This window comes from Pan troglodytes, chromosome 1 (genome assembly GCF_028858775.2).
Source record: "Pan troglodytes isolate AG18354 chromosome 1, NHGRI_mPanTro3-v2.0_pri, whole genome shotgun sequence".
NCBI lineage: Eukaryota > Metazoa > Chordata > Mammalia > Primates > Hominidae > Pan > Pan troglodytes.
Window position 1 is genome coordinate 213,830,753 of NC_072398.2, and position 27,044 is coordinate 213,857,796.

The window sequence follows — 27,044 nt, forward strand, 5'->3', positions numbered from 1 at the left end:
CCAAGGCGAATTTTACCCAAGACAGTCCAAGGTTCCTGGCCCAGACTATGAGAGGCTTTTTAGAAAGCAGCGCATATACCCCTATTGTCTTCATTTAGTCTTGTCAACCAACTGATACAGTTGGGAGGCCAACTGCATCATCCCCATTTTACAAATAGGGAAACAAGATCAGGGAAGTTAGTGTGCTCAAGTTCACAGCTAGGAAATAAGTAACCACCCACACTCTTTGCATGGGGTCATGTGACTTCTCTTCCCAATTATACATCTACAACTCAGGACAAAAGATTTGATCAGCCCAGGCATGGGGACTGGGGAAGAGGGTGTGGGGGGTGGGGTGGAGAAAATTAGTCTGGAATCCATTTGCTGAGAAGCAGGGCAGCAAAGAGACCAAGAAGGAAAGGCAGAGACAGTCTGAGGTCCTACCCTCTGAAAAGATCACTTTCTTGGTTTTCTTGTCCTCAAGTTGCTGGCCCACATCAGCAGGGTTGCAATTCACAAGCAGGATGGCACCCCAACCGCTGGGACCCCAGATCCATTTTTTCTGCAAATGAGATGGGAACATTGGCTCAGGAAGGAGCCAAATAAATCTTCTGTTTCTCGGATGCACCTCATAGCAGAGGGGCCCAGCCAAGCCTTTCTCCAGGGTACAGGGACCCATGGAACAGGACTGGTGAGGTCAAGAATCTGTAGACACAGGAAGGTAATGTCAGGTAAGGAGGCTAAGAGGAAGAGAAAGAAGCGAGGTTCGGGGTTACCAGTTACTTACCTCATATTTCAGGGTCAGAGAATCAGGGACCGAGGCAAACTGGAAAAGAGACGTGCCACCTGGCAGCAGCGGCTAATCCTCTCATCTAGGAGACTCCACAACCAGGGTAGGACATGAGCCTAGAGTTGTCAGACATTCTAGTTTTTTTTTTAGTGAGCTAGAAATTTAATCAGTTCTGATCCCAGTACTTTGGGAGGCCGAGGCAGGTGGACCACTGGAGATCAGGAGTTCGAGACCATCCTGGCTAACACAGTGAAACCTCGTCTCTACTAAAAATACAAAAAAAAATTAGCCAGGCATGGTGGCAGGCACCCATAGTCCCAGCTACTCGGGAGGCTGAGGCAGGAGAATGGCGTGAACCTGGGAGATGGAGCTTGCAGTGAGCTAAGATCGTGCCACTGCACTCCAGCCTGGGCAACAGAGAGACTCCGTCTCAAAAAAAAATTAGCCAGGTGTGGTGGCACACGCTTGTAACCCCAGCTGCTCAGGAGGCTGAGGCAGGAGAATTACTTGAACCTGGGAGGTGGAGGTTACAGTGAGCTAAGATCATGCCACTGCACTCCAGCCTGGGTAACAGAGGGAAACGCCATCAAAAACAACATCAAAAACAAAAAAAAATAAAACAAAAAAATACCCCACAAAAGAAAAGGAATTTAATCAGCTCTGACTTGTACCGTGACAGTTTGATTTCCCCCCTCCCCTCCATGTATCTAATCCTTCAGCAATGTCACAGCAATTGGGCCAGACACGAGGAAGGTCAGATCAAGTGAGCCTGTGGGCAGATTTGGCTTACAAGGCCCCTTCCCTGCCCCCTTTTGCTGGCAGACTCACCTTAGCCTGTTTGTCACTTGACATCTCAACTTGCCCATTGCGGTAGATGTCTACCTCTAGAGAGACCTCTGAAACAGAAGAAAAGGGTGTCCCAGCCACCTTGGCCTGCCAGATGGAACCTCAAAGTTATAGGTTATCTCCTGTGGGGCTGCCCAAGGCTGGCATCAGGGCATCTAGCCTTTCTGCATGCTATCAGCTTAGAAGCAGAAACCATTCTCAAAGGTGACAGCTTCATATCAGCAAGTCTGGAGAGGCCCAAGTAGTCAAATGTCTATCCCAAACCTCCCAGGAACTCACAAAACAAGCCCATCATGGTCCTCTCATGCCATCTCATGCCTTTCAGCCTCTACCCAAGTGATTCTTACTTGCAAAGTCTACCTCTCTAGCCTTCTGGAAAGCTTTATGCTCCAAGACATAGGAAAGGCTTAATATGGCCGGGCACAGTGGCTCACTCCTATAATCCCAACACTTTGGGAGACTGAGGTGGATGGATCACTTAAGGTCAGGAGTTGGAGACCAGCCTGGGCAACATGGTGAAATCTCATCTCTACTAAAGATACAAAAATTAACTGGGCATGGTGGAGGGCACCTGTAGTCCCAGCCTCTTGGGAAGCCAAGGCAGGAGTGTCACTTGAGCTTGGGAGGTGGAGGTTGCAGTGAGCTGAGATCAGACCACCGTACTCTAGCCTGGGTGACAGAGCAAGATTCTGTCTCCAAAAAAAAAAAAAAAAAAATTCAATACATGACAATTCTAAGCCCCTTTAAAACTTAAGGATTAGCTGGGCCTGGTGGCTCATGCCTGTAACCCCAGCACTTTGGGAGGCTGAGGCAGGCAGATCACCTGAGGTCAGGAGTTCAAGACCAGACTGAGCAACATGGCAAAACCTTGTCTCTACGAAAAATACAAAAATTAGCCAGGTGTGGTGGCAGGTGCCTGTAGTTCCAGCTACTCAGGAGGCTAAGGCAGGAGAATCACTTGAACCCAGGAGGTGGAGATTGCAGTGAGCAGAGATCGCATCGCACCACTCCACTCCAGCCTGGGTGACAGAGTGATGCTCCATCTCAAAAAACAAAAAAACACACTTAAGGATCTAGGCTTTTGCCCAGGTACTGTCATAGGGACTGTCCCGCCTCCTTAGCATACCACCTCCCATCCCTTCCACCACACAAGGGACAACCACGTGGCTCCAGTGTGGTCTTTTGTTCACAGCTCATTATTTGACATGCTGATTCCCAACTGGAATATCAGGGCCACGAATGCAGGACTTGTTTGCTGTTACATCATCAGCACCTGACCAGCAGATGCTCAGGGACCAGATGCCCACTGCGAACTGGGCTGCCCCAGGTCCTAGGGATCTAGCAGCGTGCAAGACGGAGACCTCGTCTCCTTAGAGCTTACATGAGCACGTATGTGTGCACCAGGGGTGGGGCAAGCAGGTACATCATGTGTGATAGCAATAAGCACTGAGGGATATGGGAGAAGGAATGGAGCGAGGGTGTTTCAGTTTTAGATGATCAAGGGAGCCCAAGTTTACATTTGAAAAGAGACCTAAAGGAGGCAAGAAAATCTGGGTTAACATCTAGGGTAAGAGCCATTAGGGGAAATAGGAAGCCCAAGGCAGCAAGGCCAAGGGTTAGAGTGGCCAACAGGACCCACAGCAGAAGCAGCAGGATGACCCAGGGGGAAGATTCACAAGCGGTAAAGACAGAGGCAGTGCAGGGTTACTCGTGTAGTTTCGTGGGCAGCGACTTTGGCTTTAATCCAAGCAACGTGGAAGCAGTTGGAAGGCGTTATCCAATATTCCACTTAAAGATGTACCACTCTGGCTGCTGGATCAAGGCTAGAGGTCTTAGTCAGAAGGGCAAGAGTGCCAGCATGAACCCCACTGGGAGGTCTGGGCTGTGACCCAGGTGAGAGGATGGGGGCTCGAGCCGGAGTGAACACACTGGGAGTGCGAGTTGCTGGATTCTGGCGAAACGTCAGGTAATGCTCACAAGATTCAGACTGCTGTGGGGTAAGAAGAATCAGGTGATGCCAAGGTTTACACTAGAAGGATGGAGCTACCGCCCACTGTGATGGAGGGACTACTAGAAAAACAGGTTTTCAGGAGTAGAGAGAATCCATTTGCATTTCAGACATCTGTCAGACACCGAAGCGATCATGCTGGGTAGGCAATATCCAAGTCGGGTTTGTGGGAGCAGCCTGCCCATAGGTGACATTAGAGTCACGTGACCAGCCTCCTGAGCCTGAGACACTTCACTGACTGGAAGCAGGGGGACAAAGGACTGAGAAGAGCTCCTCTGAGCTCCAAAGGGTTCTGAGAAGGAACAGGCAGGAGGAAAAATAAGTCGAACATCCCCGAAGCGTTCAAGTGTGTTAAGAGGGGATGACCAGCAGGTACGTGGCTCATGCCTGTAACTCCAGCACTTTGGGAGGCTGAGGCGGGAGGATCACTTGAGGCCAGGAGTTTGAGACCAGGCTGGGCAATATGGTAAAACCCTCTCTATGGGGGGAAAAAATAAAATAAAAAAATAAAGTCAGCTGGGCATGGTGGTGCGTGCCTGTAGTCCCAGCCACTCTGGAGATTGAGGTGGGAGGAGCCTGGGCAACACAGGGATACCTATGTCTGTATAAAAAATTAACCAAGTATGGTGGTATAACACCTATGGTCCAAGCCACTGGAGAGGCTGAGGTGAGAGGATCGTTTGAGGCTGCAATGAGCCATGATCGTGTCTCTTCACTCCAGTTCAGCTTAGGCTACAGAGTGAGACTGTCTCAAAAACAAAAAACAAGACAAAACAAAACAAAAACACAAAAGAACCCACACAAACCAAAAACTTAGTGTTGTAGATGTTAGAGTTCTAAAAACTCCGTTGGTGGTAGGTGTCTAATTTGAGAAGATTCTAGAGAAATTGAGGACACAGATGGCTCCTCAGGAAGAGAGGTGGGAGAATAGACTTTAAAAGACAACCTAGGCCCAGCACAGTGGCTCACGCCTGTAATCCCAACGCTCTGGGAGGCTGAGGTGGGCGGATCACGAGGTCAGGAGATTGAGACCAGCCTGGCCAACACAGTGAAATCCCGTCTCCACTAAAAATACAAAAAAAATTAGCCCAGTAAAAATAAAAAAAATTAGCCCACTAAAAATAAAAAAAAATTAGCCCACTAAAAATTAAAAAAAATTAGCCAGGCATGGTGGCGGGTACCTATATACTCCCAGCTACTCGGGAGGCTGAGGCAGGAGAATGGTGTGAACCCGGGAGGCGGAATGGGCAGTGAGCCAAGATCGCGCCACTGCACTCCGGCCTGGGCAACAGAGCAAGACTCCATCTCAAACAAAAACAAACACCCTAGAATCAGGTTTAAGAGATGATGTGGCCAGGCACAGTGGCTCACGCTTGTAATCCCAGCACTTGGGGAGGCCGAGGCAGGTGGATCGCGAGGTCAGGAGTTTGAGACCAGCCTGGCCAATATGGTGAAAACCTGTCTCTACTAAAAATATAAAAATTAGCCAGGCATGGTGGCACACACCTATAGTCCCAGCTAATCTGGGCTGAGGTAGGAGAATCACTTGAACCTGGGAGGCAGAGGTTACAGTGAGCCGAGATCATGCCACTGTACTCCAGCCTGAGTGACAGTAAGACTCATCTCAAAAAAAAAGAAAAAAAAAAAGTAGATGTTACAGAGCTTGTTCCTGAGCTGATGGGGGTGATCTAGAGGGCGGGGAAGGGTGGCAGCTTCTTACACTGGTAAGAATTGACAAAGGAATGTTCTTGAATAAGAAAGGATCTAGTGAGACAAGAAAGACTAACTTTGGACCAGATGTATCAATTGTAACAAAGGAAGAAGGTAGGCACTAGACAGGCGTAGGTGGGTAGATGGCAGCGACACGGAAGTTCTGGCTGTTTCTATTCTCAGAATTAGGTTGGCAGTGCACGAAGATGGAGAAGCGACTGAGCATCGAGGAGGGAGTGTGAGTGGGTATCTCAAATGAATCCATTTAGGAGTTTGTTCAGGAGTTCCTGGGGCCCACAGGAGGCATCTTGTTACCTGGAGAACCCTTTTTGGCTCCTCCTACAATCCCACCCCTTCCCCAACCGCAGCGGTGAGTTGGGCCCCAGGCTCCCAGTTGGAGCAACACTCACCAATGCCAGTGAGGTACAGCACAGCTGTGCCCACGGGGGCATCCTCGTTGGGCCCATAGTATGTGACCGAGACCTGTGGAGACAGCATCCCGAACCCATAGGCAGTGTTGGACGGGAGGTGCCAGGAACAGAGCCCCAGGCCATGTGCCGAGTCTAGGCGTGGGATCTTGGTCTTGTGTTGTGGCTTCTGAAGTCTCACCTATGAGCTGGTGTGGGGCCACAGCCCTGCGCTTAGGGCTGAGTCAGTCCCCTAAGGACTTAGAACCTGCCATGACCCCCAACCCTAACCTTGTCGAGAGCCAGGCTTGCAACCACCTATCCAGGTGAGAGCTGTATCCCTGATGGCGGGGTGATCAAGGGACTTATCCCAAAGGGATTTAAGAAACAGGCTGCCTGGCTCTAGAGCCCAAGCTTGAAACAACACTATACATCCTCCCTGCTAAACCCACCCTCCTGGGGTCCCATCTCCTACTCCATAAGGTGCAGTGGGGAAACAGGCCTCTGGTGGCTTAAGCTGCTCACTAAGAAGGACACCCAGGTGAAGAAGCAGCGTTGGGACTCAGTCCCAACTGTGGGACTGTGTCCCACGCCAGCCTCTACTTTATGCTTTTAGAAAGAGACCTGCCCTCCAGCCACTGACCCTGACCACAAGGTCTTGGTCATGAACCAGAGACCCAACCATTGGCCGGAGAGCATGTGACAGATCCACCCCATCCTTAAATAGAAGCTTTAGTCCTCCAAGTTCAAGGTTCTTTGTTGGCCACTCCTGAGGGTCCTGGAGGCTGAGCCCTGGGCAGAGAATGGTTCTCAGGTAGTCTGGAGTTCCACTGGCACCCACTGTGGCCTCCATTCTTATCTGAGATACCTTTTTTTGCAATGGAGTTTTGTTCTTGTTGCCCAGGCTGTAATGCAGTGGGACAATCTCAGCTTACTACAACCTCCACCTCCTGGGTTCAAGCGATTCTCCAGCCTCAGCCTCCTGAGAACCTGAGATTACAGGCACCTGCCACCACACCTAGCTAATTTTTGTATTTTTAGTGGAGACAGCGTTTCACCATGTTGGCCAGGCTGGTCTCAAACTCCCGACCTCAGGTGATCTGCCCATCTCAGCCTTCCAAAGTGCTGGGATTACAGGCGTGAGCCACCACACCTGGCCAGAGACACTCAGTTCCTACCTAAGTCCACTACTTGCCTCTCGGGGAGTTGCCTGCCCTGGGCACACAGCGCAGGTGGGTGTGTGTACCTACCCCTCTGCAGCAGACATCTCCAGTAGGTCCTGCAGGGTGTGGGGGGAGGGAGGGAGAGCTCTCCCAGTCCTGAACTGCTCCATCATGGTTCTCACCCCCAGCCCCGCACTGGGTGCACCTGGAGAGCTTTAAACCAGCGGCCAGGATCCTAGCCCTGAGGTTCCATTGGTACCTCAGGTTTAATTGGTAGAGGGGGTGTGGCCTGGGTATTGATGTTATTAGCTCCCCAGTGGTTCTCACCTGCAACCAAGGTTGAACACTCCTGCCCTGAATGAGCCACCTGCTTCTACCACAGGAGAAGCTCCCCAACGTAGGCACCCCATTAGGGAGACAGCTTACCCAGGGGAGAGTACACCCTTGGGCTCAAGCTCAAATCCTGGGTCTATCCCACTCTAGGTAGGCTACTTGGGCTTAGACACAGCACTCTGTGCCTCAGTTTCCTCATATGTAAAGTGATGGTAGGCCAGGTGTGGTGGCTCATGCCTGTAATCCCAGCACTTTGGGAGGTGGAGGCAGGTAGATCACTTGAAGTCAGGAGTTTGAGACCAGCCTGGCCAACATAGTGAAACCCTGTCTCTACTAAAAATACAAAATTAGCCGGGCATGATGGTGGGTGCCTGTAGTCCCAGCAACTCGGGAAGCTGAGGCAGGAGAATTGCTTGAACCCGGGAAGTGGAGGTTGCAGTGAGCTGAGATTGTGCCATTGCACCCCAGTCTGGGCAACGAGTGTGAGACTCTCTCTCAAAAAAAATAATAATAAATGAAAATAAAAAATAAATCCCAGTTCTGCTGGTTGCTGACTTGGCAGGGCACCTTCGCTAGGTGCCTCCGTTTCTTTGTAAAATGGGGTCGTGGAGTGCCCACACCACTGGTCTGTTGCAGACACTAGATGAGATCAGACGTGCAAAACAACGTGTTTCCCAGGCTCGAGTCACATCTGCAGCCAGGAGGAAGCCCCAGTGGCTGTGCTAGGTCCCACTCCTGGGAGATGCCCCTCACCTCTTCCCCTGAGGCTTACCTTATCCGCATCCATGGAAGGGCTGGGCGATGTCATCTTCACTGTGGCGTACGTGGGATCAGACAGGGGCCACCAGATGGTGGCGTCCTCCTTCTCAGAAATCACTGTGTTGGCCACATCGATCAAGACCCTCCCAGAGCCATGGATGGTGAAGCACTGGCACTTCTGGGGGGCACACCTGGTTTGCCCGGTAAGAGACACGCGTCAGGGCACACTCACCTTCTCAGCCTAAGAGATGACTGGCATGGGGGAGGGGACGGCTCCCAAATGCTCATTCTCCTTAGGGTGTTGAGGCAGAGTGGTCTGGGGTCCTTATTCCTACCCACCCCCTCCCAAAGGACCCCTGTGTTTGCTCTCTGACAGGCTCCAGCCCAAACCCCACCCCGCTACCGACACTGCAGAAGTTACCACAGCTACATCTTAGTAATAAGCACCCAATTCCCAAGAAGGGAGGAGCCACAAAGGATCCCCATAAAGAAAAAGATCAGGGCAAGGGACTCAGGAAGTCGTATTGTGACCCTGCTGAGTCACCTCCACCTGCAGGCTCCAGCATCTAGCAGTCTCCCTGGCCTACTCCTCACAGCCCCCTGAGGCCAGCGTCCCCATGGTTTCACAGATAGGGGAACAGAGAGGCCAAGGCACTTGCCTCACTAAGAGTCCATGGCAGCTGCTACAGGGCAGAGGCAGGATTTAAGTCAGAATTCTGCATGGTTGGAACTGGGAGGCCCCCCACTAGAGACCCAAGGCTTCCCAAGATGGGGCAGGATGGTGAGGCTAGAGAAGTAACCCCCAACTCCCAGATCAAGGGGATTGGGTCCCAGGCCTGCCTGCCTGTCTGCCACCTCTGGCAGAGCTCCCAGCATCTCACCCGCTGAGATCCAAGCAGATTTCTGTGCCCAACACACAAACGGCATGGACAGGGCTGTCCAGGGACAGGTGGACGATACTCTGGAAGGACATGGCTCGGCCCTCCACGCTGACCATCCTCAGGCCTGCACCGCAGCCCTCACTCAGCACAGCAACCTCAGACGCCCCAGGGCTCACCCTGCCCTTCCCTGTTATACAGTCCAGGCCTGTGCAGCCCACCCCCTTGTTAAGAAGGGGAGGGGTCAGCAGCTGCCCAGGTGTCACTGATTTTCCCTCTAAGAGCTTCCTGGTGGCTGAGAGTCTGGGGAGCAGGTGGCATCAGAACCCCTTCATCACCAATTTATCAGGCACCTCGTGCCTGCAGAGCTTCAGGCCAGGGGAGTCTGAGGCCGGTTGCTTAGGCATCTGTGGCCTTCAGCTGGGAAGAGGAGGGGCTCTGGGAAGTCGGTGCCTTGGAGTGATCAACTTGGCCATGTTGCTGGAGGACTCAGCTGGAAGCTGTCGGGGCAAATACCTGCAGAGGGCAGTTGGGAGGAGTTGATAGTAGCGGTCAGGATGGCAATGTGTGGCAGCATGCCCAGGCTCTGGGGTCTCAGTTCTAGGGTGTGTGTCTCCTGGAAATTGACGAAGGAGCTCGGCAAAGTGCTGGACTGGTGGTTTGCTTTTGTTTTTGAGACAGGGTCTCTACCACCCATGCTAGAGTGCAGTGGCGCAATCATAGCTCACTGCAGCCTCAACCTACCTGGCTCCAGTGATCCATCTCAGCCTCCCAAGTAGCTGGGACTACAGGTGTGCACCACCATGTCCAGCTGATTTTTGTATTTTTTGTAGAGACCAGGTTTTGCCATGTTGCCCAGGCTGGTCTCGAACTTCTTGATCCCAGAAATCCTCCTATCTCGACCTGCCAAAGTGCTGGGATTACAGGCGTGAGCCACAGCGCCTGCCTAGACTAGGTGGTTATTAACCCTCTGGTGGTTTCAAAAATTATCAAGGGTGCTTGTTAACATTGCAAATTCCTGGGCCCAGAAGGTCTAGGGTGTGGTCCAGGAACGTGCATCCCAACTCCCAGTGATTAAGGTGAGCTCTTTGCTTACAGCTGTGTCGGCGGGGGTGGGGGCACAGCAAGTGTTAGTGGAATGAATACATCAAGCCAGGGTCATCAGCTGCTACTCATCTCAGCGGAGCCCACAGAGCAAAGAAATAGGAACTCTTGCTCTGGCACAAGGAACTTACATAACTGACTTTAAAATTGTGTTCATTTCATGTCTTAAGCTTGGGTTGAGTTTTTTGTTGTTGTTGTTGTTTTTGAGACAGGGTCTCACTCCGTTACCCAGGCTGGAGTGAAGTGGCGTGATCATGGTTCACAGCCTTGACCTCCCAGGCTCAAGTGGTCTTCCCACCTCAGCCTCCTGAGCAGCTGGGACTACAGATGTGCACCACCATGCCCAGCTAATGGTTTTACATTTTTCCGCAGAGCTGGGGTCTTGTTATGTTGCCCAGGCTGGGTCATGCTTACTCCTGAATAGGTACCACAGTCACATGATTCCAAGTTCAGAGTCTCCCTCCTGCCCTGTGCCTTACCCACCTGCAGGTGGAGGTAGTGACAGTGTTACCCGTTTCTTATATGTCTTTCCAAATAAATGTTATGCATGACCAAGTAAATATGTGTGTGTATCCTTTTCTTCTTCTCTTCCTCCTCCAATACTAGCATACAGTTAGATAAATTTGAAGGGGCTTTATGGTGAGAAAGGGAAGGACGTGGAGTCTATTTTAAGGTTAAGGGAAAAAGGCTTCTGCAGGTTCCTTCGAGGTTACATCTCGAGACTAAAGAGAAAAGTTGTAAAATGTGCTCAAAGTTAAGCTGCTTGGTTACAATTACAAACTTTTCAGTTCAGTGGAGATGCCCCTGGAAGCCCATTGGGTTATCTTTTTTGAGGAAGGACAAGGAGGTCATTTAGTCATTTGCTCCACTAGAATTGCTGAACACCTAATATGTCCGGGGCGCTTTTGCTCTTTTCTTCTCTCCTCCTACTACCGTCTTCTTATATAAACGGTAGTATGTGCCACCCAGTATTCCATACCTTGCCTCTTTCACTTCATAGTTATACTGGAGAGAAGTTCTTCATATCAGTACGTAAAAAGCAGCCTTACCCCTTTGTACAGCTGTGTATTTTACATAGGGTTGTACTGTAATATAAACATTTGTTTTCAGCCTTTGCTCTAATATGCACCCAGGTGTACCCAGCATAGGAGGTGGAGATGAGGTACTGAGTGAAGCCTGTTCGGTCAGCCAGGCTGGCTAAATTTGCAAGTTGCAGTAAAAAATTCCCTCCCTGGAGGTTTTAAGCACTCAACATAACTCTCAAGGATGTCTCTGTTTTAGTTGCTCTTGGAGGCAGGGGGTTGGTCAGCAAGACCCCAAATGCCTCTCTGGTTGGATTGAAAGTGGCAAAATTAAGCAGGCAGGAAGCACTCAGCGTGCAGAGGCTCTGATGAGACTCATCCCAAAGGGCTCACCCACCCTCACGCACAAGCGGCCAGAGGCAGCTGGAGGGAGAAGACGGGTTGACTGGGGAGGGGTCGCTGAGGCCCAGTCCAGGCTCTGGGGTCTGGAGGAGGGCAGCCTGGAAGCTCTGACGTTCCCCACCCTGGGGCAGCCCTGCCTTGTGCCAGGGCTCTACAGAGCACAGTGAGGAAGGCTCCTCACCCAGCCTCGTGGACAGAGATGAAAGTGACTCAGACCCAGAGCACATCCTGCTCGCCTCCAGGGGCTTCCTATTCACCACTGAATCCCCAGCATCTGCAAAACAGCTCCAGACATAGTAGGTACTCAACAAGTTATTGTGGAGCAAATGACTAAATCACCTCCTTGTCCTCTCCCTAAGAAGATAATAACCCAGCCGGGCACGGTGGCTCAGGCCTGTAATCCCAGCACTTTGGGAGGCCAAGGCAGGTGGATCACCTGAGGTCCGGAGTTTGAGATCAGCCTGGTCAACATGGTGAAACCCGTCTACTAAAAATACAAAAATTAGCCAGGTGTGGTGCCTCACGCCTGTAATCCCAGCTACTCAGGAGGCTGAGGCAGCAGAATCGCTTGAGCTGGGGAGATGGAGTTTGCAGCGAGCCGAGATAATGCCACTGTACTCCAGCCTGGCCGACAGAGCAAGATTCTATCTCAAAAAAAAAATAAATGAATAAAATAAAGATAATAACCCAATGGGCTTCCAGGGGTGTCTCCACTGAACCGAGGGGTTTGTGATTGTAACTGAGCAGCTTAACTTCAAATGCATTTTACAACTTTTTTTCCCTTTCTCTTTAGTCTCAAGAAGTAACCTTAAAGCAAACTGCAGAAGCCTTTTCCCTTAACCTTAAAATAGACTCCATGTCCCTCCCTTTCCCACCATAAAGCCCCTTCACATTTATCTAACTGTATGCTAGTATCTAATTATATGCTTGCTTAGAAATTCCAGGCCAGGTGTGATGGCTCACGCCTGTAATCCCAGAGCTTTGGGAGGCTGAGACGGAAGGATTCCTTGAGCCCAGGAGTTTGAGACCAGCCTGGGCAACATAATGAAACCCTGTCTCTAAATGATGATGATGATGATGATAAAAGAAGTTCCAGGGGCTAATCTTGAGACAGACCAAGCCTGGAGACCCAGCTGCAGAATTCAAGAGATTACCTCCAGGCAGCTAGCCAACAACTCAGCACATTGCTGAAATGACGTCAGCCCGTGCTTTAGGGGGACTGAGACCCGAGTTAGCCATGGAAACAAGACACAGACCTTGTACTCCTCACAACTCCTGCACACCTCCTGTACCAAATTTCCTTTTTTTTTTTTGAGACAGAGTCTTGCTCTGTCGCCTAGGATGGAGTGCAGTGGCACCATCTCGGCTCACTGCAACCTCTGTCTTCCAGGTTTAAGCGATTCTCCTGCCTCAACCTCCCAAGTAGCTGGGATTACAGGCGTCCACCACCACGCCCAGCTAATTTTTGTATTTTTAGTAGAGATGGGGTTTCACCATGTTGGTCAGGCTGGTCTCAAACTCCTGACCTCAGGTGATCCGCCCACCGTCTCTCAAAGTGCTGGGATTACAGGTGTGAGCCACCGCACCCAGCCAATTTCCCTTTTTAAACTCGCCTTCACCCCAGAAAGGCGAAGCAGTTGCTTTTGATGTGAATCCAACCACTCCCCCATTGCTAGTTTTGGTAAATAAAGTCACCTTCTACCATATTTTGCTCTTGTTTTTGGCCTCGAGCTCTCCAACTGGCATTGGCTGGACCTGCTTGGGTTACATGATCATAAAGTAACTTTGTATTGACTCCCGCACTCCTCACATGCTTATTCCATGCAGAAGTTCTCTCTCGGCAACTCAGGTTTGCTCATCATGCTCAACTCAGGTTTGCTCATCAGAAGTCCCATGGTCACTTGAGGTCACTGTGGTGGGCACTGTGGTGTGCCACCGCACCCCCCTTTAGGGGGAGGCACTCACGCCCCCAGCTGCTGCGAGTGCCGCAAGTCTCTCTTCTGGAATTGCCTTCTGTGCCTAGGAGCGGCCTAGTACCTGGTTGTGTCCCCATCTGGGGACAGCCACATCCAATGTGGGGGGACAAAGGCCAGGTTGCCTTGTCTGAATGCCGGACAACTCTGAGGCCCTTCCCCAGCCCCCAAGATACCCCGTGCATTGCCTGAAGCCTTGAGGCAACTGCATCCCAGTTCAGTGTCCCCCTCTGAGTCCCACACTCCCTCCCAGGTGCGCTTCCTGAAACACCCTCCCCCGGCACCCCCCATAAACCTCCTGCAGGCAAATCTCCATCTAAGAATCTGTTTCCAGGAACCAGACATAAAACATTCTCAATTCAGGAGTTGGAAAGTCGACTCCCACACAAAAGACTCAGTTTTGTAAAGGGGAATGTTCACCCTTTCCTATGAAGGCTTAATGCAGGTGCAAGGCTTAGAGCTGTGGAAAGGAAAGGAGGTGCCTGGCTTATTTCTTTCCTATTCTGCTGGCTGCAGCTGGCACGTGGTGATTTCCAACCTACAGTAGGTGGAATAATGGCACCCAAGAGAGATCAGGTCCTAATCTTCGGAACCTGTAAGTTGTCTCATATAGAAACAAAGAAAGAGTCTGTTTGCAGAGGTGAATGAAGATCTTGGGATGGGGAGATTGTCCTGGACTATCTGATGGGCTCCAAATATCATCACAAGTGTCCTTATAAGGGGGAGGCAGAGGGAGATTTGACACACACAGAAGAGAAAGCCATGTGACCAGGGAGGCAGAGATTGGCATGAGGCAGCCACTAGCTGAGGAAAGCTGGCAGAAGCTAGAAGAGAAACTCTCCTCCTAAAGCCTTTGGAGCTGGGATGGCCCTGCTGATACCTGAATTTCAGCCCAGTGAGACTGATTTTGATCTCCTGGTCTCTGGAACTGAGAGAGGGTCCATCTCTATTGCTTTAAGCCTTTTAGTTCGTGATGATTTGTAACAGCAGCTTCAGGAAACTCCTATGTGGTCTCTGGGGAAGGGAGAGGTGGGAGCAAGGCGAAAGGAACAGGGAAGTTTTTGTTTGATGGGCATGATCAGGGGATGGCTCTGTGCTCTAGAGGGATGGTAGCACTTTCTCTCCCGTGGGCTTCCCTGACTTCTCCAGAGACACCTCCCACCTGCAACCCATACGTGGCTGGGGTGACATCTGCGCATCTCCATGTCCCCTGATGCCAGGGGTGCCTTATCCACCAGCTTGTCTCTGAGTCCTTCCCCAGCCCTAGGAATCCAGCAAAATCTTCAGTTTTATCTGCTAAGTCCTGTTCACTGCTCAAGGCAGCCCTATCTGCCAGGTTTGGGGCTAAACTCATACCAGCTTCCTCTGTCCCTGGCCCCCTTCTGGTCCACAGAAACACTCACATCCTTTGCTTCAGTACATTTGGGGCTGGGGGAGCAGCCGATTGTCTTCAGAGCAGTGTATTTTGACCCAGGTTTTATGGATCCACTTCTCCTTAGTGGGCAGGGCAGAGGCTTTAAAAAAAAAAATACAGTTTTTATTTATTTATTTAGAGACAGAGTCTCACTCTATGCCCAGGCTGGAGTGCAGTGGTACAATATTGGCTCACTGCAACCTCCGCCTCCTGGGTTCAAGCGATTCTCATGCCTCAGCCTCCCGAGTAGCTGGGACTACAGGCAAACGCCACCACGCCCAGCTAATTTTTGTACTTTTAGTAGAGACGGGGTTTCACCATGTTGGCCAGGCTGGTCTCAAACTCCTAACCTCTGGTGATCTGCCTGCCTTGGCCTCCCAAAGTGCTGGGATTACAGGTGTGAGCCACTGTACCTGGCCCATCTTAACCATTTTTAAGTGTACAGTTCAACAGTGTTAAGTATATTTACATTGTTGTGAAACAGATCTCCAGAACTTTTACATCTTGCAAATCTGAAACTCTATACCCATTCAACAACTCCCTTCTTCTTGCTCCTCCAGTACCTGGCAACCACCATTCTACTTTTTTTTTTTTTTTTTTTTTTTTTGAGACAGAGTCTTGCTCTGTTGCCCAGGCTGGAGTGTAGTGGGGCGATCTTGGCTCACTGCAACCTCCACCTCCCAGGCTCAAGTGATTCATGTGCCTCAGCCTCCTGAGTAGCTGAGATTACAGGCATGTGCACCCCACACCTGGCTAATTTTTCATATTTTTAGTAGAGATGGGGTTTCACTATCTTGACAAAGCTGGTCTCAAACTCCTGACCTCAAGTGATCCACTTGCCTCGGATTCCCAAAGTGCTGGGATTACAGGTGTGAGTCACCTGGCCCAGCCTCTACTTTCTGTTCCTGTGAATTTTTCTAGGTAACTCATGTAAGTGGAATCATACAGGATTTCTTTTTGTAACTGGCTTATTTCCCATAGCGTAATGTGCTCAAAGCATATTCATGTTGTAACATGTGACAAGATTTCCTTCCTTATTTTTGAGACTGGGTCTCACTCACTCTGTCACCCAGGCTGGAGTGCAGTGGTACAATCATGGCTCACTGCAGCTTTGACCTCCCTAGGCTCAGGTGATCCTCCCACGTCTGTCTCCCAAGTAGGTAGGACTATAGGTGTGCACCACCATGCCCAACTCTTTTTTTTTTTTTTTTTTTTAATTTTATTTTTTTTGTAGAGATAAGGCTTTGCTGTGTTGTCCAGGCTGGTCTCAAATTGGTGGGCTCAAGTGATTTGCCCACTTTGGCCTCCCCAAATGCTGGGGTTACAGGTGTGAGCCACCGTGCCTGGCCTTCCTTCCTTCCTTTTTAAGGCTGAATAATATTCCATAGCCAGGGTGGACAGATTGCTTGAGCCTAAGAGTTTGAGATCAGCCTGGGCAACATGGTAAAACACCCCCTCTTAAAAAAAAAAAAAAAGGAGATCTTGCTTTCAGATATTTACCCAGAAGTGGGATTGCAGGATCATATATCAGTTGTATTTCTAATTATTTTTTTAGGAACCTCTATACTTTTTTCCATAGCAGTTGTATCATTTCATTTTACAATCCCACCAATAGTGCACAAGGATTCCAATTTCTCAACATCCTCACCAACACTTTTTTTTTATAGTAACCATTCTAATGGGTGTGAGGTCACTGTGGCTTTGATTTGCATTTCTCTGATGGTTAGTGATGGTAAGCATCTCTTCATGTGCTTGTTGGCCATTTGTATATCATCTTTGGAGAAATGTTATACTCGAGGGTTTACTTCCAGGCTTTCTATTCTATTCCATAGGTCTATTTGTCTTTATGAGCATGCCACACTGTTTTGATGACTGTAGCTTGTAGTATGTTTTGAAATCAGGAAGTGTGAAGGCAGAGGCTTTTGATATTCATCTTTTCCACCATCATATATTCTCCATGACCTACATGAAAATAACAGGATCCCTGGGTGTTCTCTGAATATCTTGGACCCTTTTGAGCCAATATCTGGTCTCAATTTTAATGATCTCAAGCTATCGAGTTTTATTTTCTACAGAGGAATCTGAGTCTTTATGTCGAAGCCATAAAAGGCAATATAAAAAAGAACACCGAGGAGATGAATTACTTCATTCCACAAAAATCCATCGCTATCAGTACGTAGGTGAATGCCCAGTTGTAGGTGAGTTTAAAGAGGGATATGCCCAGATTCTCAGCGGGGCTTACCCCTCCCCTGCTCCCTCCTCCTCCTCTTGTTGGAAAGGTCCCGTGGGAAACTCAGAACGAACTAGGATCATGCAAAATTTTATAGCCCAAATACATGTCTGGGAGCAAAAGACACACACAATAACGTGGCCTTCAGTGCAGCCTGTTAACACTTTTCAGTTTGTGTTGTGATAGTCAATTCAACCATGACAAATGAGTGAATGAATGAATGATACCAACAACATCTTGACCTCATGTACAAAGTGACTTAAAAAAACTTTATTGCAGCTTCTTAGAGCAGAACTGAGTGTGCAGTGCTAGGACCATGTTGGGATCTTCAGAGTGGGAAACTGGGACATCACAGGAGAAGAAAGCAAGCCACTGCTGGGAGGGCTGGCCGCCCCCAGGGAGCCACAATATTCACAAGAGCTCTTGCTTGCCACACTGCAGAGGACCCAGCGGCATCTGGCCAGGAGGGAGAGGACGCCAGGGAAGATGGGCTCAGGGCACCATGTTCCACCACTTGAAGGAGAAGGGCTTTCTGCGCACGTTGGTGCCGCAGTGCACCTCCCCATGCCTGATGTGGTAGGTGAAGAAGTCGTTGATGAAGGTGCACTGGAGGCCCAGTGGCTCCAGCAGGGAACACACCTTCTCCTCCAGGCAGCAGCGGCCGTTGATGACGGGCCCGAAGGGCTTGGGGATGCCCAGGTGCTTCCCTAGCACCAGCATGTTCACCTGCAGAGAAGTGAGGGTTCAGGTCACAGGCAGCAGCGGGCAGCCTGCAGCGCAATCCGAGCGGCCCCACCCTTCTCTGACCTTTGGAAATAATAGCCCCTCCAGGGGTGGTGGCTCAGACCTGTAGTCCCAGCACTTTGGGAGGCTGAGGCAGGAGGATCGCTTGAGCCCAAGAGTTTGAGACCAGCCTGGGCAACATGGTGAGACCCCATCTCTAAAAAAAGTATTTTTAAAAATTAGCTTGGCATGGTGGTGCGTGCCTGTGGTCCCAGCTACTTTGGAGGCTGAGGGAGGAGGATCACTTGAGCCCAGGAGGTCAAGGCTGCAGTGAGCTGTGATTGTGCCACTGCACTCCAGCCTGGCAGCTTGGGCGACAGAGCGAGACTCTACCTCAAAAATAAAAATTGCTGGGTGTGGTGGCTCATGCCTGTAATCCCAGCACTTTGGGAGGCCTAGGCGAGTGGATCACCTGAGGTCAGGAGCTCGAGACCAGCTTGGCCAACATGGCGAAACCCTATCTCTACTAAAAATACAAGAATGAGCCAGGTGTGCCTGTAATCCCAGCTACTTGGGAGGCTGAGGCAGGAGAATTGCTTGAACCCAGGAAGTGGAGGTTTCAGTGAGCCGAGATCATTCCAATACACTCCAGCCTGGGCGACAGAGCGAGACTCTGTCTCAAAAATTAAAACAAAATAAAAATAATAGCCCCACTTTACAAATGAGAAAACAGACCCAGACGTGGAAAATGGTTTGCCTAAGGCCACCCAGCTATACTTGGACTACAGCTATTAGACTCCAAGTTCCATACTCTTATTTATTTTAAATTTAAAAATTTAGATTTGGGGGTACATATGCATATTTATTACATGGGTATATTGATTACTGGTGGGCACTGGGCTTCTAGTGTATCCATTACCCAAACAATGAACATCGTACCCGATAGGTAATTTTCCAGCCCTCACCTCGCTCTCATTCTCTCCATTTTGGGGGTCCTCAGTGCCTATTATTTCCATCTCTGTGTCTATGTGTATCCACTGTTTAGCTTCTACCTATACGTGAGAACATGCAGTATTTGATTTTCTGTTTTAGTTCACTTAGGATAATGCCTCCAGCTCCATCAGGTTGCTGCAAAGGACATTATTTAAATTTTTTTTTTTTTTTTTTTTTTTTTTTTGAGACAGGGTCTTACTCTTCACCCAGGCTAGAGTTCAGTGGTGCGATCTCAGCTCACTGCAGTGTCCACCTCCTGGGCTCAAGCAATCATCCTGCCTCAGCAGATGCCACCATGCCTGGCTAATTTTTGTGTTTTTTATAGAGACAGAGTTTCTCCATGTTGCTCAGGCTGGTCTTGAACTCCTGGACTCAAGCAATCCTCCCACCTAAGCCTCCCAAAGTGCTGGTATTACAGGTATGAGCCACCCCTCCTGGCTGATTTCGTTCTTTCTGATGCTGCCCATGCTCTTAACACTACGTTCTCCACCCCTACCTGTCACCTTCTGGTAAACTCTTTCTATTACTCAGGGCCCAGCTCAGATGGCAGCCCCTCTGTGAAACTGCCCATGAATCCCTGAGCTCTGGCAGTCACTCCTGCTCTGTGTTCCCATAACTCCCAGCACTGCGCCTTGCACGTAGTAGGCACTCAATAAACATCTGTTGACTAGACAGATAAATGACTGCCTCTGTTATGGCACTTTCCATATGTAAATAATGTATGTAAATGACTCTGCTTCCTCCATTAGATTGGCAGGCGGCCTGGTGAGGTGGGAAGGTGGGATTTTGGCTGTAGGCCTATGTGGGTTTGAATCCCAACTCTGCTATTCAATAGCTGTGTGGCCTTAGGCAAGTCATATCACCCCTCTGAACCTCATCAGCAAAATGAGCCCAACACATATCTCCGTTGCAATGACAATTAGGTAAGAACATGTAGGCACAGCACTGTGCTGGCACACAGTAGATGCACAGCCATTTTCCATGGGTCATGAGTCCTCAAGGGGGCATCTCATTCTTTGCCACCGCCTAGACACAGCCCATGCGTGCTAAGTGCCTCGTACTGTTCATCACTCCCTCTTCCCCGCCTCCCACAGCCAGCTCCTGGGAGAGAGTCTGGTCTCATGCTCAGACTCCCTCTGGGGACCTTGAACAGTGAAGGCACACAGTCAGCCCTCAGCGTTGCTGACTACCATAGCCGCGGGCGTCCACTTTCATTCCCGCACTGGGAAGCCTGGCTTGGCCAAACTGGAGGGAAACAAAACGCTTGGGGTCAATACTTTAATTCCTTTTGGCCAAGGAACCCTTTATTCTACACACAATCTTTTGCAGAATGTCAATGCAGAAACAGAAAATCTGAACCACTGGATTTGAGGCACCACCCCGGAGCCCCAGGTGGGGCTGGCACTGCCTAGGCTGAGTGGGAACCCAGTTTGAAAACCACTGTGGTAGGGCCTGCTGGCTCCTCCCTGAACTGTAACCCCCAGCTCCAGAAGAAGGGGGTGGCTGGGGTTCCCCAGTAGGACCGGGTGAAGTCTCTGCCTGGGTCTCGGGTATGCTCTGAAGAGAGGGAGGAATGGGGCCAAGGAATGGCAAAAACACAATGGATGATATCAAGACAGCACTTAGGGGCCACAGTGAACGCTCAAGACAAAGGTGGGACCACCCACAAGTGCAGCCTCCAGAAGGTGAATCCCACTCAGCCTAGGCAGTGCCAGCCCCACCTCCTCACAGAGGCCTTCCCGGACCCTCCAGTCTGAGGTGGTGCCCCCATGTGTGTCCCTGTTATGGTGCATAAGGCAACTTGAGGGTGTCTTGTTTGTTGGTTGACTCCCTATCCATCCCTCCATCCCCTGCACCACCCCGGAGCCCCAGGGAAGCTGCTAGGTGGGAAGGCAGCATGGTGGTTACGGCATGGGGTTTGAAGCCAGAGCCCTGGCAGAAGCGACGATAGACTCTGACTCCTGGAATTGTTGTGAGATACCAGAAGGTGCTCTGGAAGTGGTACAGGGCCATGCAAGCCTGTATAGAGCACCCTTGGCATAAGTGACTCCATCTTAGAAAAAGACTCCATCTTACATTTCAAAAGGCACCATGCTAACAGGAACCAGATGTTTGCCTAATCAACAGAGACTGCACCCAACCAGATAGGGACATAAGCAGGCATACTCTATTACTATCAGTCCTCACCAGAGGACTCTGGCTATAAAAAGAGCAGGTCTTCACTAGCTCAAGATGACTGTCTTTTTTTTTTTTTTTTTTTTCCCCGAGACAAAGTCTCACTCTGTTACCCAGGCTGGAGTGCAATAGCATGATCTTGGCTCACTGCAACCTCCGTCTCCCAGGCTCAAGTGATTCTCCTGCTTCCGCCTCTCAAGTAGTTGGGATTACAGGCTCCTGCCAGGACACCTGTCTAATTTTTGTATTTTTAGTAGAGATGGGGGTGTCACCATGTTAGCCAGGCTGGTGTCGAACTCCTGACCTCAAGTGATCCACCCACTCTGGCCAACTAAGGTGCTAGGATTACAGGCATGAGCCACCGCACCCGGCCTCAAGATGACTGTCTTAACAGACACTGTCTTGCTGTCACTAGTGATTAGCACCTGGCACCCGCTGTTGAAGGCTCTGCCAAAATTACACTCTTCCTTGCAAGACGTTGATGTCCATTTAGATCAGCCCAGGACCCTCTCCTTGTCCACATCACTCTCCCTGGACTGGTTCACTGACCCTTTTTCCTATCCCCTTCTCTCTTGATGTTAAATATTGCTTTGTTTGGTATGAATGTTTCATCTGTAACATTTCTGTGTTGATTAAGTACACTACTATGTATGGTTTGCAGGACTGACTGACTTGTGGAGTGGCTTGAGCCTGTGTGCCCAGGGCTCTGCCCACCTGAGGACTGCCCCTGGGGAACTCCGTGTGGCTTGTGGATTTTATGATGGAAATAGCATCAGTAGAAGCCTGACCTTGTGGAAAGACACCAACGTGCATGGACCTGGTCACGTCTGACCTTGTACCACTCAGGACAAAGCTACAAACGGTTATGGAGAGGAGCCAAGCCCTCTGGGACCGCCCGGGTGCCCCACTGGCCTCTCGGGCTGAGCTACCTCCATGCCACACCCTGGGGTTTTAAAGCTGCCACCTCCTCACCATATTGGGGAAAAAAGCTTCGGCCTTGGAGAACTCTTTGAGCTTGAAGAGCTGCGGGATGTCAATGATGTCACTCTCGGCCAGGCCCAGCTCCCGCTTCAGCAGCTCACGGTTCCAGTCGATGCATCTCTTGGGGAAGGGGCAGGGGCAGTGAGTGGGGGACTGCTGGCAGTCGGGGGGGTTGGGGGACAGTGTGGGGCTGAGGCCCCCTGCTGGAGGGAAGGACCTGGGACAGTGTCAGGAAGGCAGTGAAGGTGGCTGCCAGGCCTCCCTGCACAGAGGGGCCTCTGGCCAGTGCCCTCGGGGGACCCTGGGGCCTCCCATTCCCTCTGCTCCCTCAGCCTCTCCCAGTCTTTGCTTCTGCCCTTGCTTCTGTGTCTCTGTCTTCCAGCGCATCCTGAGACCCTGAGCCTCTGTGTGCCTCTAATCACTGGGAAAGTGGCTGAGCGGGGGACAGGGCGTCAGGTCTGCTGGGGTGTAGGCACCCAGGCTCCTACCTCCACAAATGAATTATGTTCTCTCAATGTCTTGTTTGACAGAATGTTCTTTATTTTCTGCTGTTTTTTTTCTGTCATGGAGAAAAGGAAAAAAAAGGCAAATGAACTTAGAGGTCGATTTCCCTCTTCCCAGCCAGTGCCGGGGGGGACTCAGTGTTCCCATCTATAAAATGGAGTCAGTAATAATTCTTACCATACAGGTTTGCTGTGAGCATCTGCAAGTCAAATGTCTTTGATACAATATTTTAGCAGTATAAGTTCTCATTAAAAATGTTGTTCTCACCTCATTTAAATTCTTTTTAAAATATATTTTTATAGTGTAATTTTTTTTTTTTTTTTTTTTTTTTTTTGAGACAGAGCCTTGCTCTGTCGCCCAGGCTGGAGTGCAGTAGTGCGATCTTGACTCACTGCAACCTCCACCTCCCGAGTTCAAGTGATTCTCCTGCCTCAGCCTCCCCAGTAGCTGGGATTACAGGTGCGCACCACTGCGCCCAGCTAATTTTTGTACTTTTAGTAAAGTCGGGGTTTCATCATGTTGGCCAGGCTGGTCTCAAACTCTTGACCTCAGGTGATCCACCCGCCTCAGCCTCCCAAAGTGCTAGGATTACAGGTGTGAGCCACCACACTTGGCCTAGTTTAATATTTTCTTGTTTTTGTTTTTGTTTTTTTTTGAGACGGAGTCTTGCTCTGTCACCCAGGCTAGAGTGCAGTGGCACATTCTTGGCTCACTGCAACCGCCACCTCCCGGGTTCGAGTGGTTCTCCTGCCTCAGCCTCCCAAGTAGCTGGGATTACAGGCACCCGCCACCACGCCCGGCTAATTTTTGTATTTTTAGTAGAGACGGGGTTTCACCATCTTGGCCTAGCTGGCCTCGAACTCCTGAACTCGTGATCCACCCGCCTCGTCCTCCCAAAGTGCTAGGATTACAGGCATGAACCATCGCGCCCAGCCTAGTTTAGTGTATTTTAATAGCACACTTACAGGAACAGCACAGAAAACAGACAACATTAAAAATATCTATTTGCATGCAGGACAGACAGCTCAGAAAAGTATAGTGAATGGATGGAATCTACTGTGTGATAAAAATGCTACAAGTACCATTTAGTTGCTGTCAATAAGAAATTTCCTTGTTTTAAGCCAGGCGTGGTGGCTCATGCCTGTAACCCCAGCACTTTGGGAGGCCGAGGTGGGTGGATCACCAGGTCAGGAGTTCGAGACCAGCCTGGCCAGCATGGCAAAACCCCATCTCTACTAAAAATACAAAACATTAGCCAGGTGTGGTGGTGCACACCTGTAATCCCAGCTACTCGGAAGGCTGGGGCAGGAGAATCACTTGAACCCGGGATGCAGAGGCTGCAGAGAGTCGAGATCGCGCCATTGCACTCCAGCCTGGGCAATAGAGCAAAACTTTGTTTCAAAAGAAAAGAATGTCCAGAAAAATTCAACAGGTTTACTTATAATTATTATAAAGTTGAACCACTGAAACTTGTTCACTGGAACATTTTGCCTTGCATTAACGCTAAATTATCTTATCTCCAAAGAGATCCCATCGAGAGAGGAAGAAACAGGTCCGCCCTCTCCTGATGCCACGCAACATACTCAGATCTGAGGTAGAGCTCTCAGCCACAGAGGCATCTCAGCCCGGGGCCTGGCCCATGTCTGTGAGCTCTGCTGAAAGAGTAATATTTCATCTGTGCTCCAGCTATACCGAACCTCCCCGAGGTCCTCACACACATCGTGCTTTCTCCTGCCTCTGAGCCGCCCCACCCCCTGTCCCTCTGCCTGTGGTATCTCTCTTCCTCTCATTTCCCTGCCCCGTTTGCCCAGCCAACCCCTACTTGCATGCTCCTGCTTGGCCTCTGCCTCCTCCAAGAAGCCTTCCCTGAGCTCCATCCACTCAGACACCCCTCAAAGCCCCTGTGTTGGAGCTGTTCTTTTGACTCACTTCCCCCTGGCCTGTGAGCCCACAGGGCAGCAAGCTGTTCTGCCCTGTTCATGCAGTCTCCCTAGCACTTGGCACAGTGCCTGGCACACAGTAGGTGCTCAGATGCTACCCTGTTGCCTGGATGATTCCCTCCAGGCAACAGCGGACTACGGGAAGCAGGAAGGTGCACAGACAGGAGAACAAGGCAGGGCCGACTTACTCTTGATCCCTTCGAACAGCAGGGCCTCCCCGTGGCCCTCATTCTGCTGCTCCTGGAACAGTTTGTAGCAGGACCTGGGGCTGGCCAGGAGCAGCCGGAAGCCCTGGAGGCAGAAACACTGGGGTTAGAAGTCAGCTTTGCCCCTGGAGCTCCCAACGAGGGTGGATCTGCTGAGGGTGGGAGTAGTGTGGACTTGGACCCAAGCTGGCCACCTCCTCTACTGCCATCCTAAGGGTGAAGGAAAAATAGACAAGTAAAGTTGCTCCCACCCCAGGCAGAGGGTCTACCCAGGAAGGAGGCATGGCTTCCTGAGGCAGCCCCCAAGACTGTACCTTCCTGTCGGGTGCAGGCACAAAGCTCAGGAACTCGTCCACGTGGCCCACGGACAGCCAGTCAGAATAGAGCTTCACAGGGGCCTGCACCTGCTGGGCACTGAGGAAGTCCTGCAGGGCCTGGTGCATCTGCCGGCTGTCATTGCTGTCGTGGCAGGGTTAAAGGGGTGTTATTGGCAGCAAGGGCTACAGGGAAGTCCCTGAAGGACAAGGGGCTTGGCAAAAAGGTCAGGGTTCTCCTTCAGCTGAGAAAGGGATGCAGGAGTCTAGAATGCCTTTATTTTATCCCCTAACATTTGAGAAATTAAGGAATTGTCATTCTAGTTTTATTGGGGGAAACTGAGGCACAGAGTCACTAAGGTAAATAGGACAGAGCTTAGCCTCAGAAAGCACTGCCTCTTGAGTTAGATGAGACGCTGGTATTCTGGGTACACATGGGGCTTAGAGCCAGTCTGACCTAAGTCGGTGATCTCTTGTTAGCCATGTGGCCTTGGGGACATTCCTTCACCTGTTTGAGCCTCAGTTTTCTCCTAAAAAAAAAATTAGTGTTGCAGTGCCTTGCTCTTCCTCATTTTTTTTTTTTTTTTGAGACAGAGTCTTGCTCTGTTGCCCAGGCTGGCGCAATCTCGGCTCACTACAACCTCCGCCTCCCGGGATCAAGCGATTCTCTTGCCTCGGCCTCCCGAGTAGCTGGGATTACAGGCATGCATCACCAGGCCCAGCTAATTTTTGCATTAGTAGAGACGGGGTTTCACCATGTTAGTCAGGCTGGTCTCGAACTCCTGACCTCAGGTAATCCACCTGCCTTGGCCTCCCAAAGTGCTGGGATTACAGGTGTGAGCCACTGTGCCCAGCCTCTTCTTCTTGTTCAATAGGTTCTAGCCATCCTGGCCTTGCACGCAGGCACTCATTCCTGCCTCAGGGCCTTTGCACATGCACTTTCATTTGCCAGGAACTCTCTGTCCCAGATCTCCATGTGGCCCTGTCCCTTCTGTCATTAGGCCTCAGTTCAAAAGCCCCTTCCCCAGAGAGGACCTCCCTGGTCACCCTAACAGTTCCTATTCCTCCCGTGCCCCTCTCTTTTGTTTTTGTCATTTGAAATTATCTTGTCTACTTTTCTATCATCTGTTTCCCTACTAGAGTAGTGGTAAGGACTTGTCTTTCATGTCCACGGCTGCATTCCCAGCTCCCAGAACATTCTGGATGCTCAGTAAATATTCACTGACTGAAAGAGGGTAAATGGCAGGGCTGGAATTGAACTTGGGTCTATGGGCTCCAAAGCCCGCATTCCTCACCCTGCGCTTGGATTCCTCTCACACTCCCTCAAGTCTGTTGGGCTGTCTAGAGTCGGAAGCAGGAAGGCAAAGCTTCCACTCTGGCCTCTGCTTTTCTACGGCATCCCTGGGTCCTGGCCGCCCCTTCCTGTTACTCCCCTCCTTACCTGGGATAACAGCTGTCCCCGAAGAGAATCCTGCCCAGCGGGTATTCCTTGCCCCTGACTGTGACTGGGGGGCTCACTTCCAGGTTCCCAAAGGAGTCCAGTCCACTGATACCCCCTGTTTGGGGCCCTCGAGTTACATAGCCAAAATCTGGACCCTGAGATAGGAGAAGGGAGTGCCAAGAGTTAGAGGAATGAGGTCCCTGGTGAAGGGTCGGGGAGTCCAAGTTTAGAGATGAACTTGGGCACAGGAAGTAACTCAGTACCGTCTGCAGCTGGTACATAGCAGGTGCTGTTATCATGTGTGGAAGGTTAAAGGAATGTTGAGTTCATTCAATGGACAAGAAAAGGGACTAGCATTTGTTGGGTCCCTAAAGCGTGCCAGCTGCTTGGTAAACCTTAACTTGGGCATAAAACAAATCTGTAAAACATCATTTTTTTTCCCCTTAAGACAGAGTCCCACTCTGTTGCCCAGGTTGGAGTGCCGTGGCATGATCTCAGCTCACTGCAACCTCCGCCCCTGGTTCAAGGAATACTCCTCAGCCTCCTGAGTAGCTGGGACTACAGGCACGCCCCACCACGCCCAGCTAATTTTTGTATTTTTTTTTTTTTTTTAGTAGAGATGGGGTTTCACCATGTTGGCCAGTCTAGTCTCGGATTCCTGACCTCAAGTGATCCATCTGCCTCGACCTCCCAAAGTGCTGGGATTACAGGCATGAGCCCCCACGCCCAGCCACATTTATTCTCTTAAA

At 50.5% G+C, this 27,044-nt stretch overlaps 2 protein-coding genes across 4 annotated transcripts in view; both read right to left on the reverse strand.

The window, feature by feature from the left end:
* Positions 1-9,058, reverse strand: part of PADI6 (peptidyl arginine deiminase 6) — a 29,091-nt gene extending 20,033 nt beyond the window's left edge. The window contains exons 1-5 of the mRNA XM_524564.7: positions 8,877-9,058; positions 8,009-8,186; positions 5,744-5,816; positions 1,598-1,665; positions 424-541 (exon numbers count right to left, since the gene is read on the reverse strand). Of these exons, the coding sequence (XP_524564.2) occupies positions 424-541; positions 1,598-1,665; positions 5,744-5,816; positions 8,009-8,186; positions 8,877-8,992 (553 nt within the window). The 5' untranslated portion in view covers positions 8,993-9,058. The remainder of the gene's footprint in view (positions 1-423; positions 542-1,597; positions 1,666-5,743; positions 5,817-8,008; positions 8,187-8,876) is intronic.
* Positions 9,059-17,273: 8,215 nt separating this feature from the next.
* PADI4 (peptidyl arginine deiminase 4) overlaps positions 17,274-27,044 on the reverse strand; it is a 55,456-nt gene continuing 45,685 nt past the window's right edge. For 2 of the 3 annotated variants that reach the window (XM_016955012.3, XM_016955009.3), the window contains 6 exons: positions 26,296-26,450; positions 24,855-24,999; positions 24,523-24,625; positions 22,379-22,449; positions 21,882-22,010; positions 17,274-17,744 (listed from right to left, as the gene is read on the reverse strand). In XM_016955012.3, the coding sequence (XP_016810501.2) occupies positions 17,511-17,744; positions 21,882-22,010; positions 22,379-22,449; positions 24,523-24,625; positions 24,855-24,999; positions 26,296-26,450 (837 nt within the window). In that variant the 3' untranslated portion in view covers positions 17,274-17,510. Of the gene's footprint in view, positions 17,745-21,881; positions 22,011-22,378; positions 22,450-24,522; positions 24,751-24,854; positions 25,000-26,295; positions 26,451-27,044 lie in introns of those variants that run through there. The other variant, XR_001718324.3, reaches the window with a different exon arrangement.